Below are 13,235 nucleotides of genomic sequence, written 5' to 3' on the forward strand. Positions count from 1 at the left end.
AACCCTGTCCTCTGCATCCTCTTCACTCACACCAATTAACTTCATGTCCTCTCTCACTACATCCATAAATCTCCTCTTTGGTCTTCCTCCAGACCTCCTGCCTGGCAGCTCCAACCTCAGCATCCTTCTACCAATATATTCACAGTCTCTCCTCTGAACATGTCCAAACCACCTCAATCTGGCCTCTCTGACTTTATCTCCGAAACATCTAACAAGAGCTGTCCCTCTGATGTACTCATTCCTGATCCTGTCCGTCCTCGTCACTCCCAAAGAGAACCTCAACATCTTAAGCTCTGCTACCTCCAGCTCTGCCTCTTGTCTTTTCTTCAGTGCCACTGTCTCTAAGCTGTACAACATCGCTGGTCTCACCACCGTCTTGAACACCTTTCCTTTCATTCTTGCTGATACGCTTTTATCACACAACACACCTGACACTTTTCTCCACCCGTTCCAACCTGCTTGCACTCGCCTCTTCACCTCTTTTCCACAGTCTCCATTGCTCTGAACCGTTGACCCTAAGTACTTAAAGTCCTGCACCTTCTTCACCTCTGCTCCCTGTAACCTCACCGTTCCACCTGGGTCCCTCTCATTGACACACATGTATTCTGTCTTAAGTATTCTGTCAGGTTAATTGATAATAAAAATAATTGTTAGTGAAAGTCCATAATATTAATACATATACACATGTATGTGTGTATACCATCCTTTCTCTCATGGACACACCAGCAGAGCAGCTGTTCTCTATAACAGGTACCTAATCCACTCTACTGAACCATGTGCTCAGGGGTACTCCATCAATTGTTATTCAAGGAGGGGTGAGAGCAATTCCAGCCAGCCTGGGAACTGAGAATTAGGCTTACAATGTACATGTTTTTATGTCTGATTCAACTATCACCATTAATAAATAAATAGTGAATAAAAGGTGACGTGTAGCCTTCAGCCAGCCCGATATTTAGAGTAAGATCGGAAAATAACATCTACAAGGCAGACACCCACACCTGCCTTTTGCTTGGTCTAGGCCTTGTCAATGCCCAGAGATTATAAAACACACCCACGACAGATTTAAATACTATAGCCTACACCTGCACCTGTCTCCCTACATTGCATGTGTACATGTCTATACTCACACAAAATAAAAAGATTGTTTTTGGCCTGTAATTTTCTCAAAATGGCTTGGTCAGGGTAACAGTATTACACAGAGATGGGTCATGTAAGATGCTGGAGGAGAAAAAATGGTGTGAGAGGGACAAAAAAGAAATGAGAGAGCAGCGGGGTGAGAAGGCCTAGAAATAAAAGGGAGGGAGTGCTGGCCAGCAGAGCTTTTTATGGATTATTCATCTTCAGATGACTCCCTCTATCGCTCTGCTCACCCGGCTCAACCTCAACAGCTAAGAGAGATGCCTGGTGTAAAAGAGTCACAAGCCTGCCAATAATAATATACCAACCAACCACGGTGCGCAAGCAAGTGTTTCAATAAATGCAAAATCAAACTTTGTATCCATTTGAGGTTAGAGCAAGCTCAGGGTGTCTTTTCTATTTTCTCTGTGTGGTGCATCTTTGTGATCTGTTGCTTAATAAAAGCTTTACAGTGGCAGGCAGAAGTATAATACAAAAGAATGGGCCAAATAACTATAATAATAATAATAATAATAATAATAATAATAATAATAATAATAATAATAATAATAATAACAACAACAACAACAACAATCATTCATGGCCATTTAGGTACTTTTGTGTTAACACAGCGGGATGCAATCAGTCTCTCTTTATGCTTAATACAAATGTATTAATTTTCCCCCATTCTCCAGACTGAGGAGAGTGGAAACAGACAAATATATGTAAAGGTCGATGTAGTTAGTGTCATGCTGGGCTCAGAAAAAGGGCCTTACAGTTGTAGGCAATGTCAGGTTTTTCTTAAAAGAATGGAACAATGGCACTCCTCCAGAATACTCTAGTGTAGTGTTTTAAAATGCACATTATCACTGACTTTCAGCATACAATTCACTTTTTTAAAAACCATCAAACCCAGAAAACCCCACACCACTTTTCGTAAAAGGCAGTGAAACAGGCTGGATTCAGACCTGTAGGGCGTGAGGATGTTGAGGGGTGGTGGCTGCTCGCATGTCTGGAAGGTCTCTTGCAGTGGGATGGGCAGCGACTTGCGGTCAAAGAGCTGCTGGTCCTGAATAGTGGAACTCCTGAACGCCTTCCTCATGGTGATGTCCTGAAGAGACACTAAGGAAGGAATGGAAAGATGGAGAGGAAAGAAAAGAGAGAGGGGGACTTGCAGTTATTAAATCAGGTTGTTTGAGTGTGAAGGACAGAAAGATAGATAGAGAGAAAATGAGAAATCAGTTTAAGACTTGTGCTTGTTGCTCTTTGGCTGTACTTCCCCAACAATGTTCAGATAAACACACCAACACCAACCAACAGACTCTCATGTCTCTGATAAACACAATAGTTACCATTTGGCTCCATCTCAACATTATAGTCATCAAAATCGACATTGACATCATCACTCAAACAGTCACAATCAACATTACGGAGTTACTAAACCTATAAGAAACCACTAATCATCCTCCCTTGGGCTAATGCTACATTGTTGTCCTAATTGGCTATTTGTAATTCCCCCCAAAGCAAACACACACATAACGCCAAAGCTATGCTGGGCTAGGCTAGGCTAGGCTAAGGTTCACTGTCAGACAGAGGCTGTGGAAATAATTGCCCTTCATACAGGAACAGTTGACATTTTTGGAGGGTAAAAGAATAACAGAGGAAAATCAATGCTGCACAACTGAAGCTTTCAGAAAAACAAGTTGGAGAAATAGCTGAGGGGAAGAGGAAATATAACCACACTAATGCTATCCCTCAATCTGGTCAGGCCAAGTAGAAAACGGCAAGTCTTGGAAAGAAATCCAGTGCGTTGCAACCAGATCTGAATTATACATGGGGGAATGACAAATGGATACACTTTACTACTGCCCAGGGGAAGACTGACAAAGTCATGTGGCATACAGAAAAAGTATTGTTGCAGTTCTGTTTAGCCTTTCTGCCACACACAAAAAACAAAATGTACGCCTGTAAGTAGATCTCTTTTAAGCCAAGCAAATGGAGCAACGGAGTTATTAAGACGAGACCTTTATTGAATGCTTGACTCAGAAAGGACCAACTACCCCAATTAGATCTTCTGCATTGCAGCTGTACAACTGGGTAATGACTTCCACAGACTCTCACTGTAGTAAAGGGCCGGCCACCTGAGGCACTGAAGTATCATTATTAACAAACACTATCAGTGAGCCAAAGTTTGGTAAGTAACACTCTGGGAGAGAGAAAGGAGGCCAGAGAATGCAAGAGGGAGATAATAAAACTGCATGGACACAACAGAGGCAGGGTCATGGAATCAGGGGACAGACCGAGAGCAGAGGAACTAACAGACAAGTAAATGGCGAGAAGAGGAAGGGAATTAAGGAATTGAGGGAGAGACCGATAGAGAGACGATAAAACTAACATGGAAACATGCAAATAAAGAGGAAGGAGTGGTGTAGAAGAAGAGTGCAAGAGAGACAACAAAAACATAGAGTATGACTTTTATGAGAAAAACAGAAAGGCATGAGCGAGGTATCTCATGAGAGAAGTGCAGTAACCTGAGAAGAGCTAGAGGGTGGATTAAGCTTTGAAGACAACACAAGAGAGAAACTCTAGCAGCCATTTAAACAGCAAAAACACACAAACACATACTGTTTACAGTATATATAACAGAAATAACCACAAGAAGACAGAGCGACCACCTTCAGTTTTCTTCTGTGTCCTCATACCTCATATTGATGAGAAACTACAGAGCACATTATAAAAAGGTACTACATGGTGTTTTTAAACAAGAATGTATCCATGGTACTCTTTGGAGTAATTACAGTAAACAATTGAGCTTATGGTCATGGCAGCCTCATGTCACATCTCTGATAATGGTTGCACTGCAGTTTATCAAAATTAGCCTTACATTTTTTGTTCAATCCTGGAACCCCCTCATTGCACAGAAGAACTGCATACACAACTAAGTATGGCAGGTCAAAGTCGAAACATGTTAAATTACAACATGATTTAACTGTTAACCCTTGTTTTCTCTTTCAAATAAGTTTGGTCAACCTGGAGGTTTGTTTAAAACTTTTGCGATTGTTTGACTGCTGGTGTTTCTGAACTTATTTTTGGTGACACTGCAGCATTTCCAGGTCTCGCAATTAACTTGGTGAGTATCATCTTATTATTAGTTACAGGGACGATCCCCCGAACTAAGACCCAAGTTGTAATAAACCAGAATTGTCCTTTAAGAATTTTACTCATGCTTGTATCAGAAAGTGCAAAGGAATAAACTTCACTTCCTAGATCAGCAACGTAAGAGCTGACTAATAATAAGAAGGGCAAAAAAATCAGAGTGGTTTGTTATAGACACATAACACCCTGCTGGGGCCAGAGGTAGCCACTGGCCAACCGGTGAGTCACAATTCGGTGTTGCAGAGTGCTGTATGTTATGCAAGAGCACTGTGTCCTGCTGCTCCAAAGCATTTAGGGAGAGCAGAGGGCTGTCAGATGGTGTGACATGTACGTACAAAAGCGACAAACAAGAGAGAGGCAGTGCAGAAGTGTGTGTCAGGATGAATCTGATGCCGAGTGAGGTGGTTATAAACCTCTGCCAGGCAACACTGAGCACTGAGACAGGCACACTGCACTAATCAATGTGGACAGAAACACAGAAGGCACACACACACACACACACACACACACACACACTGGATCAGTCAAACACACACACACACACACACACACACACACACACACCTTAACATGATGTTCTACATCCTAATTACCAAATGTCACTTATTCAGCTGAACTACCAATTACACCCATTTAGTGTAGACATTTAGCTAATGAGATAAATGTGAGTGTGTGCGTTTGTGAGTGAATGATTGAGTAAATGAGAGATTCTAAGTATGTGCGTGTGTCAGGTCGAGCAGCACCGGGTGCAGCAGCAACCTCTGATCTCAGTCTGTGAAGCTCCTTATCAGTAAGCGAGTGGTGGATAGTTTCTCTCTCTCTCTCTCTCTCTCTCTCATATCTTTCTCTTAGACAGATAGCATCTCGCTAAAACACCCTCAACCGATGAGGGGTGAGGAACTTCTTGTCACACACACACACACACACACCTCCTTCAGCTTCCCTCAAAGTTTCACGGAAATTATGCGTCCCCTCTTCCCACTTTTCATCCCCTCCCTCATAGAGATGCAGTCCTACACACGACCACTGAAGATAAGAAAAGGCACAGGCCAAGCTGTCTTTTAGCATGCAGGCACGGCTTTCTCTTCTGTTGTACTTCAATGCAAATGTTGCCCTATATTTCCCCTCCTGCATGCTTCCTCCTACAGCCCTGAATTGCTCTTTCCTTCTCTGACTCAGTCTTTTTCCATCCTTTCCTTCTTTCTCTTGTTTATTGTTTGTCCTCTGTCTTTCATTTTGTCCTCTTCCTCTCCTAGAATCTATTTGAATGTTCTCCCTCTTGCCAGTGTTGCGCACAGTGCAAGAATAAACATTGTAATTCTGTCTTTTGGGTAAGACAGAATGTTTCAAAGTAACAAGGACTTGAAATATATAAAGCACATGCACTCCATCTGCAATTAGTATGGGGACATTGTATTAGTATTTGCAATTGTGTTATAAGTTACTGTGGGCTAAGTGAGTAGATGAATTGTATGCATCTCCAAATCACTTTGGTTTTGACTTAGGAAGCCTTGTCACAGTGTTTCTAACATCTGCTTACTGGTCATCACCCACAATGCTTCTAGATGAACTATCCTAACTGCAAATTATAACTTTCTGCATCTGCATAATAACTTGAGTCTGCATGGTGTAAATTTTGTCATACCAATGTCCCTTTAGTTGCCAAATTGTGAGGCAGGCTAGAAAGACATCTCTGATTGTGTAGTGAAGTGGGCAATGTGAATAAAACCCTCTATCACATTATATGTAATTTTACATCATGATTTCAATATAAAGTGTGATTTAGCCAATTTTCTATTACAGTAAGTAAATTGAAAAACAATTTATGTATAAATAACCAGACAGAAATGCCTGTTTTTGTCAAATCCAACAAATTAAATACCTGGCAAATCAGGGTACTTTATCAAATTCATACAAAAAAATGGCATACAAATCCAATATAACCATAAACATTTCTCTCCCCCCCAACCCAACACAGTTGGTCCCCCCAATGTCTGACTGAAGATTTTGCCCATCATACATGTGTGATGACACTTTTCATTTATTGCACTTTACTCAACTTAAAAATACTTTCACTTTACTGACTTAGCACTTAAAATTACTTTAAGTTAATGACTCATATTACCACTTCAGACAACAGTCTTTTCAGTCACAGAGAAAAAAAGATAATTAATAACAAATAGGCATTTCAGAGAAAAGGAGAGACATTGGCCCTTTTGTAGTTTTACAAAACACATATTGTATATACAGTATGTACTGCTTTAGTAAGCGTTTTAGCAGTCATGCCAGTAAAGCTTATTTGAATAGACCTTAATAGAGAGAGACAGAAAGACAGAGATAAATTAAGGGGAGACAAGGAGAGATATGTACAAAGTGCTGGAAAGTCAAGGAGGGTTAACAAGCAGTAGAAGACAAAAACAAAAAAAGGAGAAGGAAAACAGAGAAACGTAAGATCAGATGAAAGATCAAGATGTCATGTGAGAGACAGAGAAGAAAAGAAAATTGGAAGAAGATAGAAGAAAGAAGTAGAAGGAAGAAGAAGATGATGATGACTATGGAGTACATAAAGAAACAGTTAGAGCCCAGAGGGAATCGGGGTGGCTTTGTAGACTTCCATAATGGCTTGCAGCCAGTGCAGTGATATAACGGTGCCATTAAATAGGGGATACAGGCCATTAGTTTGGCTGGCTGGAGTGATGAGAGCTTGACAGCACACAAATAGCATCCACACAAGATGGAGGGAGAGCAGAGATCAATCAGAGAGATGGGAGTGGGCTGGGGAGGACAACAAAGACAGAGAAGGTGTGTGTGTGTGTGTGTGTGTGTGGGGGGCAGTTAGCGGTCAGGAGAGGACGAAGAGGAAGAGGAGGCCTAAAGGGCAAAGCAAGGGAAGACCCTTTAAAGGCTTGAGGGTATGTAGGGTGTGGCCAAGGTGAGTGTGTACGTGCGTGCATGCTTCCATGCGTTTATCAGATTGAATGTGCATAAATTCGTGTGATAAAGAACTTTTGACCTCAGCCACTGCACCATCAGTGACACTGCATACATCACTTTGGCCATCTCTCCATCTCACGTCTCCCCGACCTTCGGCTAAACATCTTTCATGCCATCTTACACTCTGTGCCCCCGTAGGCTTTGGACTGATGAACATAATTCACTTCAGTGTGTCTGTCTACACCAGGTCTACTACTGTGTTGTATTCGTGTAAGTGGCCAAACACAGCTAAACTGCACAGTGCTTGTCTGATGGTTAGGAGGTACACTATACAGAGATTCCAAGATTGTGACCGATTTTTATACCCAATACTGAAGTCACAATTGCCATTCATCATTCGGCATTCTGCGATGTCAAGATCAGTTATGCCTGAGAAAATTAAAACATATACTGGATGAATTACATTTTTTCATTCAGGATTTTGGTCCCCTAAATCGCAATACAACACATTTTTACGAAATTACAAAACAAAAATTTTAATTGATGTTACAACTATTTTGAGGTTTTAACAACTGACTATGAATATTTAAACAAATATCAACAATGATATAAAAATAATGCTGTGATAATTAGTGCAATACTAATTTTACGTACAGTATTACCCATCGCAACGAAAAAGTTAATATCAAATACAAACCATAACTTAGCAGTGAATCAGAAACCATTTCTGAAGCAAGTTGGATAGAGAGTAATCTGTTGGTCAACAAGTTTTCTCAGGTCATTAAGGTTTTTAAAGAACTTCAAAGAAGCTTGCGAGGGGTTTTGTGAATAGTATCTGTAAAATACTTAGTGTGCTCCACTCTCCTCCACCCGACCCGACCCCCATCCTCCTATCTTTATCCTTCTACAGTCGTGATTTATGGCCCCATCCGTACCAGCACTCATTCCCCTCTCTTTCACTCCTCCTCTCATGCCGACCACAGACCCACACAGACAATTACAAGGCAAGTCATATGCTTGTGCTAAAAGCATACACTTTAAATTGTGTACAGCAGTGCACGTTTGAGAGAGTGAAGGTAAAGAAGGGAAGGGGGTGGGGATGAAGGGTGGCATTTACGGGAAACAAACCCTTTGCTAAACCTCTCCCACCCACAACATCTTTCTGTCGAATTTATCTGACTTCTCTCCTTGAAGTTTTGGCAGTCGACACACTCTACTACAATACATTGCTATCACAGTCATTTGATTTTACAAATGTTTAATGAATAATGGTAGGGAAAGGAAAGTAGAGTGCGGGTTTTTCCATTTACAAGACAACTTCATTTGGTTTTACATGAGTGTGGAGGAGTTGAACTGAGTGGGAAATCTCTGTAACCTGCAGAGGAGGCCATTTCAACCTGGCCCAGAAAATTCTGCGGTACAATCCTTTTACACTCCACTGCTTTTGCTGCAGTGCCCTGTATTATGCACCCGTTCCTCTATCCTTCCATCTTTCTTACTCTCCGTCTCCACTCCTCCTCCCCCACCACCACTCACTTAAACTGCAACTGAGCTGATCCTTATCCACTGTCTCTAAAGCTAATACTTCAGCCTAAAGGGGGAAATTCAGGCTTATTTATGAAGGGAGATAAAACCAAGGACCACATGCACAGATGCAGCAGACACATGCACACGCAGAATCACTCACAATCTCTGTCCAAACATAGAAACGTCACATGAATATGAACAGTAGCTTTATGCCAAAACAATACAAAGATAGGCTTTGTTGTTACTTGGGTATCTCCCCAAGTAAATCTGTAGATGTGTATCTAATAAGATAAATGTTAATATCTTATCCTCTGCAGGGTAAGATAGTGAGCCTTGTGTGCGTGAGAGGAAGAGTACGTCAGCGTGTGTGTTTGCCCTTCAACCTCTCAAGGATAATATGGACTCACTTACCAGCTGAGACACCCTGCACAACAGACTTCCACAATTAGATCAGACACAATTATTCAATTAGCACAGCTACTGTATGTGGACAGGGTGAGGAGAACGGGTGGTGAGAGGTAGGGAAAGTGGTAGAGAGGAGAGGAGGAAAGAGTAATATGAAAAAGGTGCAAAGCAATTCAAAAGGAGGGAAGCCGTGAAGGGGAAAGCAAAAAAAATGGAGGACAGAACAAAAACGTAGATTAGGGTGAACAATCTGAGTAATCTGGACCTTGAAGGGTCAGTTCCTCAACTGTGCTTAAAACACAAACCCAAGATTCTGCAAAGCCTAAGAAACAATTCATTGCCTTGTAAAGAGGTATCAAAGCCTGTGCTTGCATTTACAGGAAAGCCATAAGCAGCAAGTACAGCCCAGTGAGCATTTTACTGTCTCCGTGTCAGTGACAAGGAAGCAGTTAGAGTAGCATTGTGCAAAGCCGTAAACACACTGCTGGCCCATGGGAAATCGATACGGTGCCTTGGAGCACGGTATTACACCTCTGTGATTCTCTCTCTTTTTACTTTGCACCCACTGCACTCTCCTCTAGCTACGCTATCCTGTCATCCCGGCTCCCCTCTTTTAGGATAACCTGGCTTACCTGACAGTCCTGCGGATTATCGCATTATTTCTCCTCACAAAGAGAAGGCTTTTAGTGGGAAAACGAGCATCCAGCCAAAGTGAAACTTGAAATGTTTCTAATAGAGGCTGGGGTTTGTACTATTGGGTTGTGAAAAATGACACCATCTCATAGCTGCCTGTTCCTTTAATAACAGCCATTAACACTGGGGGCTCCATCACACAGCTGATACACACACACACACACACACACACACACACTCAAAGGCACAATAACAATTGCACATCCAATTTGGTGCAGTAACAGACACACAGATGAAACTGAAGTGGTGAAGGTGTGAATGGAGGAAAGAAAGAGGGAGAGTGCAGTGTGTGTGTGTGTGTGTGTGTGTGGTGGCAGTACTTACATTCCTCTTCTTTGGGGTCCAGCTGTGTGACACTGATGGAGAGACGGTCCACACGCTCCTGCAGGGAGTTGACCCGGAAAGAGAAGGAGTGGGCCTCGTTGAACAGCTCTCCAAACAGGTCTTCTGCATATTTACCTGCGCACGTGCACACACAGTTTTTTTTACCCTTATAAAGTACTCAACTAAAATCACCCACACAGTCTTAAAAGAATTATATATGCAGCGATAATGAGTACAACTGTATTCATTCAATGTATTCAAAGTGTCATTTCTCTTTGGTAGAACATCTTCACTTTGATGTAGCTGTTAGTTATGTTTTACATCAAATGTCTCTGGGGACTTGTAGTCTACAACACTTGCGTCCTTTTGTTTTGAAAAAACTAAACTACTTTGTCAGACCCAATCACAGCAAACTAGAAGTGCTGTTCTTCTTCCTCACAGTTTTAAAGATGTGCAATTACTGATATTAAGAGTTGGAGAAAGGCTGTGTCAGTGGTGACTGGAATCCATAGGGAAGCTAACGTTAGAGGCTGACTGCTCTGATGGAGTGTGAGTGCTGGAGATGTTTACCAAAGACAGCTGTGTGATACCAGAGTTAGGAAAAAGGGAAAAAGAGATGCAGATTAAAATGAAGAGGAAAACTATTACTTTTGCTTCAACGGTAATGGTAACATTTCCTTCATGTACTGAATTAGGCTTTTTAGCCTGTATAAATGGATTGTGGATTCATGTCATAGCACTTGAGTCATGGCCATATGGAGCAGTATGCACTGTTTTCTCACCCTTCCCAGCACAAAGCTTTACATTAGAACTATGCCAACCAAAACATACTCCAAATTTAGTGATTTACAATGGAGCATATTTATAGATTTGTTTTGTAAATAGCAAACATTTGTATTTCCTATTTGTACATTTTTGTACATCCTACATGAATGCTTTTTACCAGAGTGTGGATTTTAAAAATCTGCAAATATCTCTAAATCTTTTAAATCTGACTTTAGTTCATTTGCAGGATTTCTTACTATACCAAAGGAACTATTACCATGATGTGCAGTATCTTTAAATCATTCAATATTTTAGATTTTTTTTTTTTTCAAATATCCAGGGCAGCGAGACTCGTGTCTGTTGGCTGCTCCGACACTCTCAGCTCCGGTGCTGACCGTCAATGAAGTTGGCTAAACTACTTACTTTTGAACCCAATGCAGGTACAACCTCCTCTACTGCCATACAGCGTGATTGACTCTTCAACTGACAGCGCTGTTAGCTGCCCCGGTGGCAGAGATGCTCTGTGGTGTGCTAGGATTTTGTAATTGATCGATGACCAGGATGCACACTTTTACTTTCTCTGACTGTGTGGAAATCTGAGGCATTAAAACGTGGGTCTTACAGGTAAAACATGAGTAGTGTAGGCTGATATAGGAGTCGGCCTACATTAGTCCCCTGAGTCAATGCATCGGTTTGAAGTGTCGACTTTGGGTCAACTCTGAAAATCATGATTCGGGGACAGTCCTATACAGCTTCATCACTTACTCTGCAAAAACTCTGTGAAATTGTGAAAACTGATCTTGAATGTTAAGGATTATCAAATTTGTCAGGTAGTTTTCTGAATATTTTAATGTTCCGATGTAATGTACTTAACATATCCAGGAAATAAGCAGAAAAGAATGAAAACTGACAAGTAGGCACTAGCTGACTCAGTCGCTAATAACTGAATGGTCAGCTGATCGACTTATAGGGAGCAGAGGTGTGTGTGAACAGTATGTGTGCTCTGTATGTTATGACAGAATGTGTGTATCTGTGTGTACGTGTGTGTGTCCGTCCTTGTGCTACTGACTGAGGCTGCTGAGCTGGCGTATGACGTTGGCCAAGGAGATGTTAGTCACACACTCCAGCTCATTCTTGATGTTCCTTGGCAGCACTGTGTGGCACAGGTGCCTGGGCTCGATGGTGCGCTTCACAAGCGGCATCTTTCTGCTGCGACACCACTACCTACAGGAGTCGGATGGAGGGGGACGGGACAGGACAGAGGGGTGCAAGGGGAATGAAGGAATAGAGGACAAAACTTTGTTAGTGTAACAATTCTTGTTACAGACCTTGTGATTTTGCTGCTTACTACAACACTGAACTCAATACACTTGTTTCACTGATTGCTTTGCTAGCACAACACCAGAGTTATCACAACAGGGCAATGGGAGAAAAACATTGGCATAGGAGAGAGCGAGATGACAGAACGTGGCGTGAGTTCAAGGGCACGTGGAGAGGTAATACGATGTGAGAAGTACAGTTAAACAGGATCCTGGAGAAATATAAAATGCAACAGAATAGCAGGGAAGTAATGTTTTGACATTGCTAACAGCCATGTTGCCTCATTTGTTTCACTGACTTAGCACTGTCTTGTCCTTTTCATCATGCACAGCCTAACAAACCTCAGCACTTTGTCTGCCTACTCAGCCATGCTAATGGCATTAAGGCTGCAGTGTTGGGCTGCTTAAGCCCAATGCTCCTCCATTCACACCAACACCAAAAAGGATGTCGGATTCGAAACCACAGAAGACACAGTGGCTACAATGATCCAGAACCAGAACATGTTTACAGAAATCATACTAGGTGCACTTAATGCACCTACTTGCACTTAATACACCCTTATACCTCAAAAAGGCCACAAGAAACTGTTAAACAGTCAAAGAGTCTACAACTATGCTAGCTGCTCTGTGAGGCTGTTAACATTCAGCATGCTAACATGTTCACAATGACAATGCCAACATGCTGCCATATAGAATGTTATGGGCTAAATATGTTCACCATCTTAGTTTAGCATATTAGCATGCTAACATTTGCTAATAGATTAGATTAAACTTTATTGTCATTACACATGAACAAGTACAAGGCAACAAAATGCAGTTTAGGTCTAACCAGAAGTGCAATAAGCACTAAACACAAAGTACAGCTGAGGCTGATGGGAATATTTTGCAAGCAAATCACAATTTGGCTGAAAGTTAAGGAATCACCAAAGTGGTAAATAAACAAATATCTGCACTAAATTTCATGGTAATCTACAGCAGTGTGTTGCTGCCACCATG

At 41.7% G+C, this 13,235-nt stretch overlaps 1 protein-coding gene across 7 annotated transcripts in view; it reads right to left on the reverse strand.

The window, feature by feature from the left end:
• The window catches only part of wasf1 (WASP family member 1), a 58,429-nt gene that overhangs the window by 21,600 nt on the left and 23,594 nt on the right, over nucleotides 1-13,235 (reverse strand). For all 7 annotated transcript variants that reach the window (XM_044168402.1, XM_044168406.1, XM_044168405.1 and 4 more), the window contains 3 exons: nucleotides 11,990-12,144; nucleotides 10,156-10,290; nucleotides 2,085-2,238 (listed from right to left, as the gene is read on the reverse strand). In XM_044168402.1, the coding sequence (XP_044024337.1) occupies nucleotides 2,085-2,238; nucleotides 10,156-10,290; nucleotides 11,990-12,122 (422 nt within the window). In that variant the 5' untranslated portion in view covers nucleotides 12,123-12,144. The remainder of the gene's footprint in view (nucleotides 1-2,084; nucleotides 2,239-10,155; nucleotides 10,291-11,989; nucleotides 12,145-13,235) is intronic.

Source organism: Siniperca chuatsi, linkage group LG16, assembly GCF_020085105.1.
Source record: "Siniperca chuatsi isolate FFG_IHB_CAS linkage group LG16, ASM2008510v1, whole genome shotgun sequence".
NCBI lineage: Eukaryota > Metazoa > Chordata > Actinopteri > Centrarchiformes > Sinipercidae > Siniperca > Siniperca chuatsi.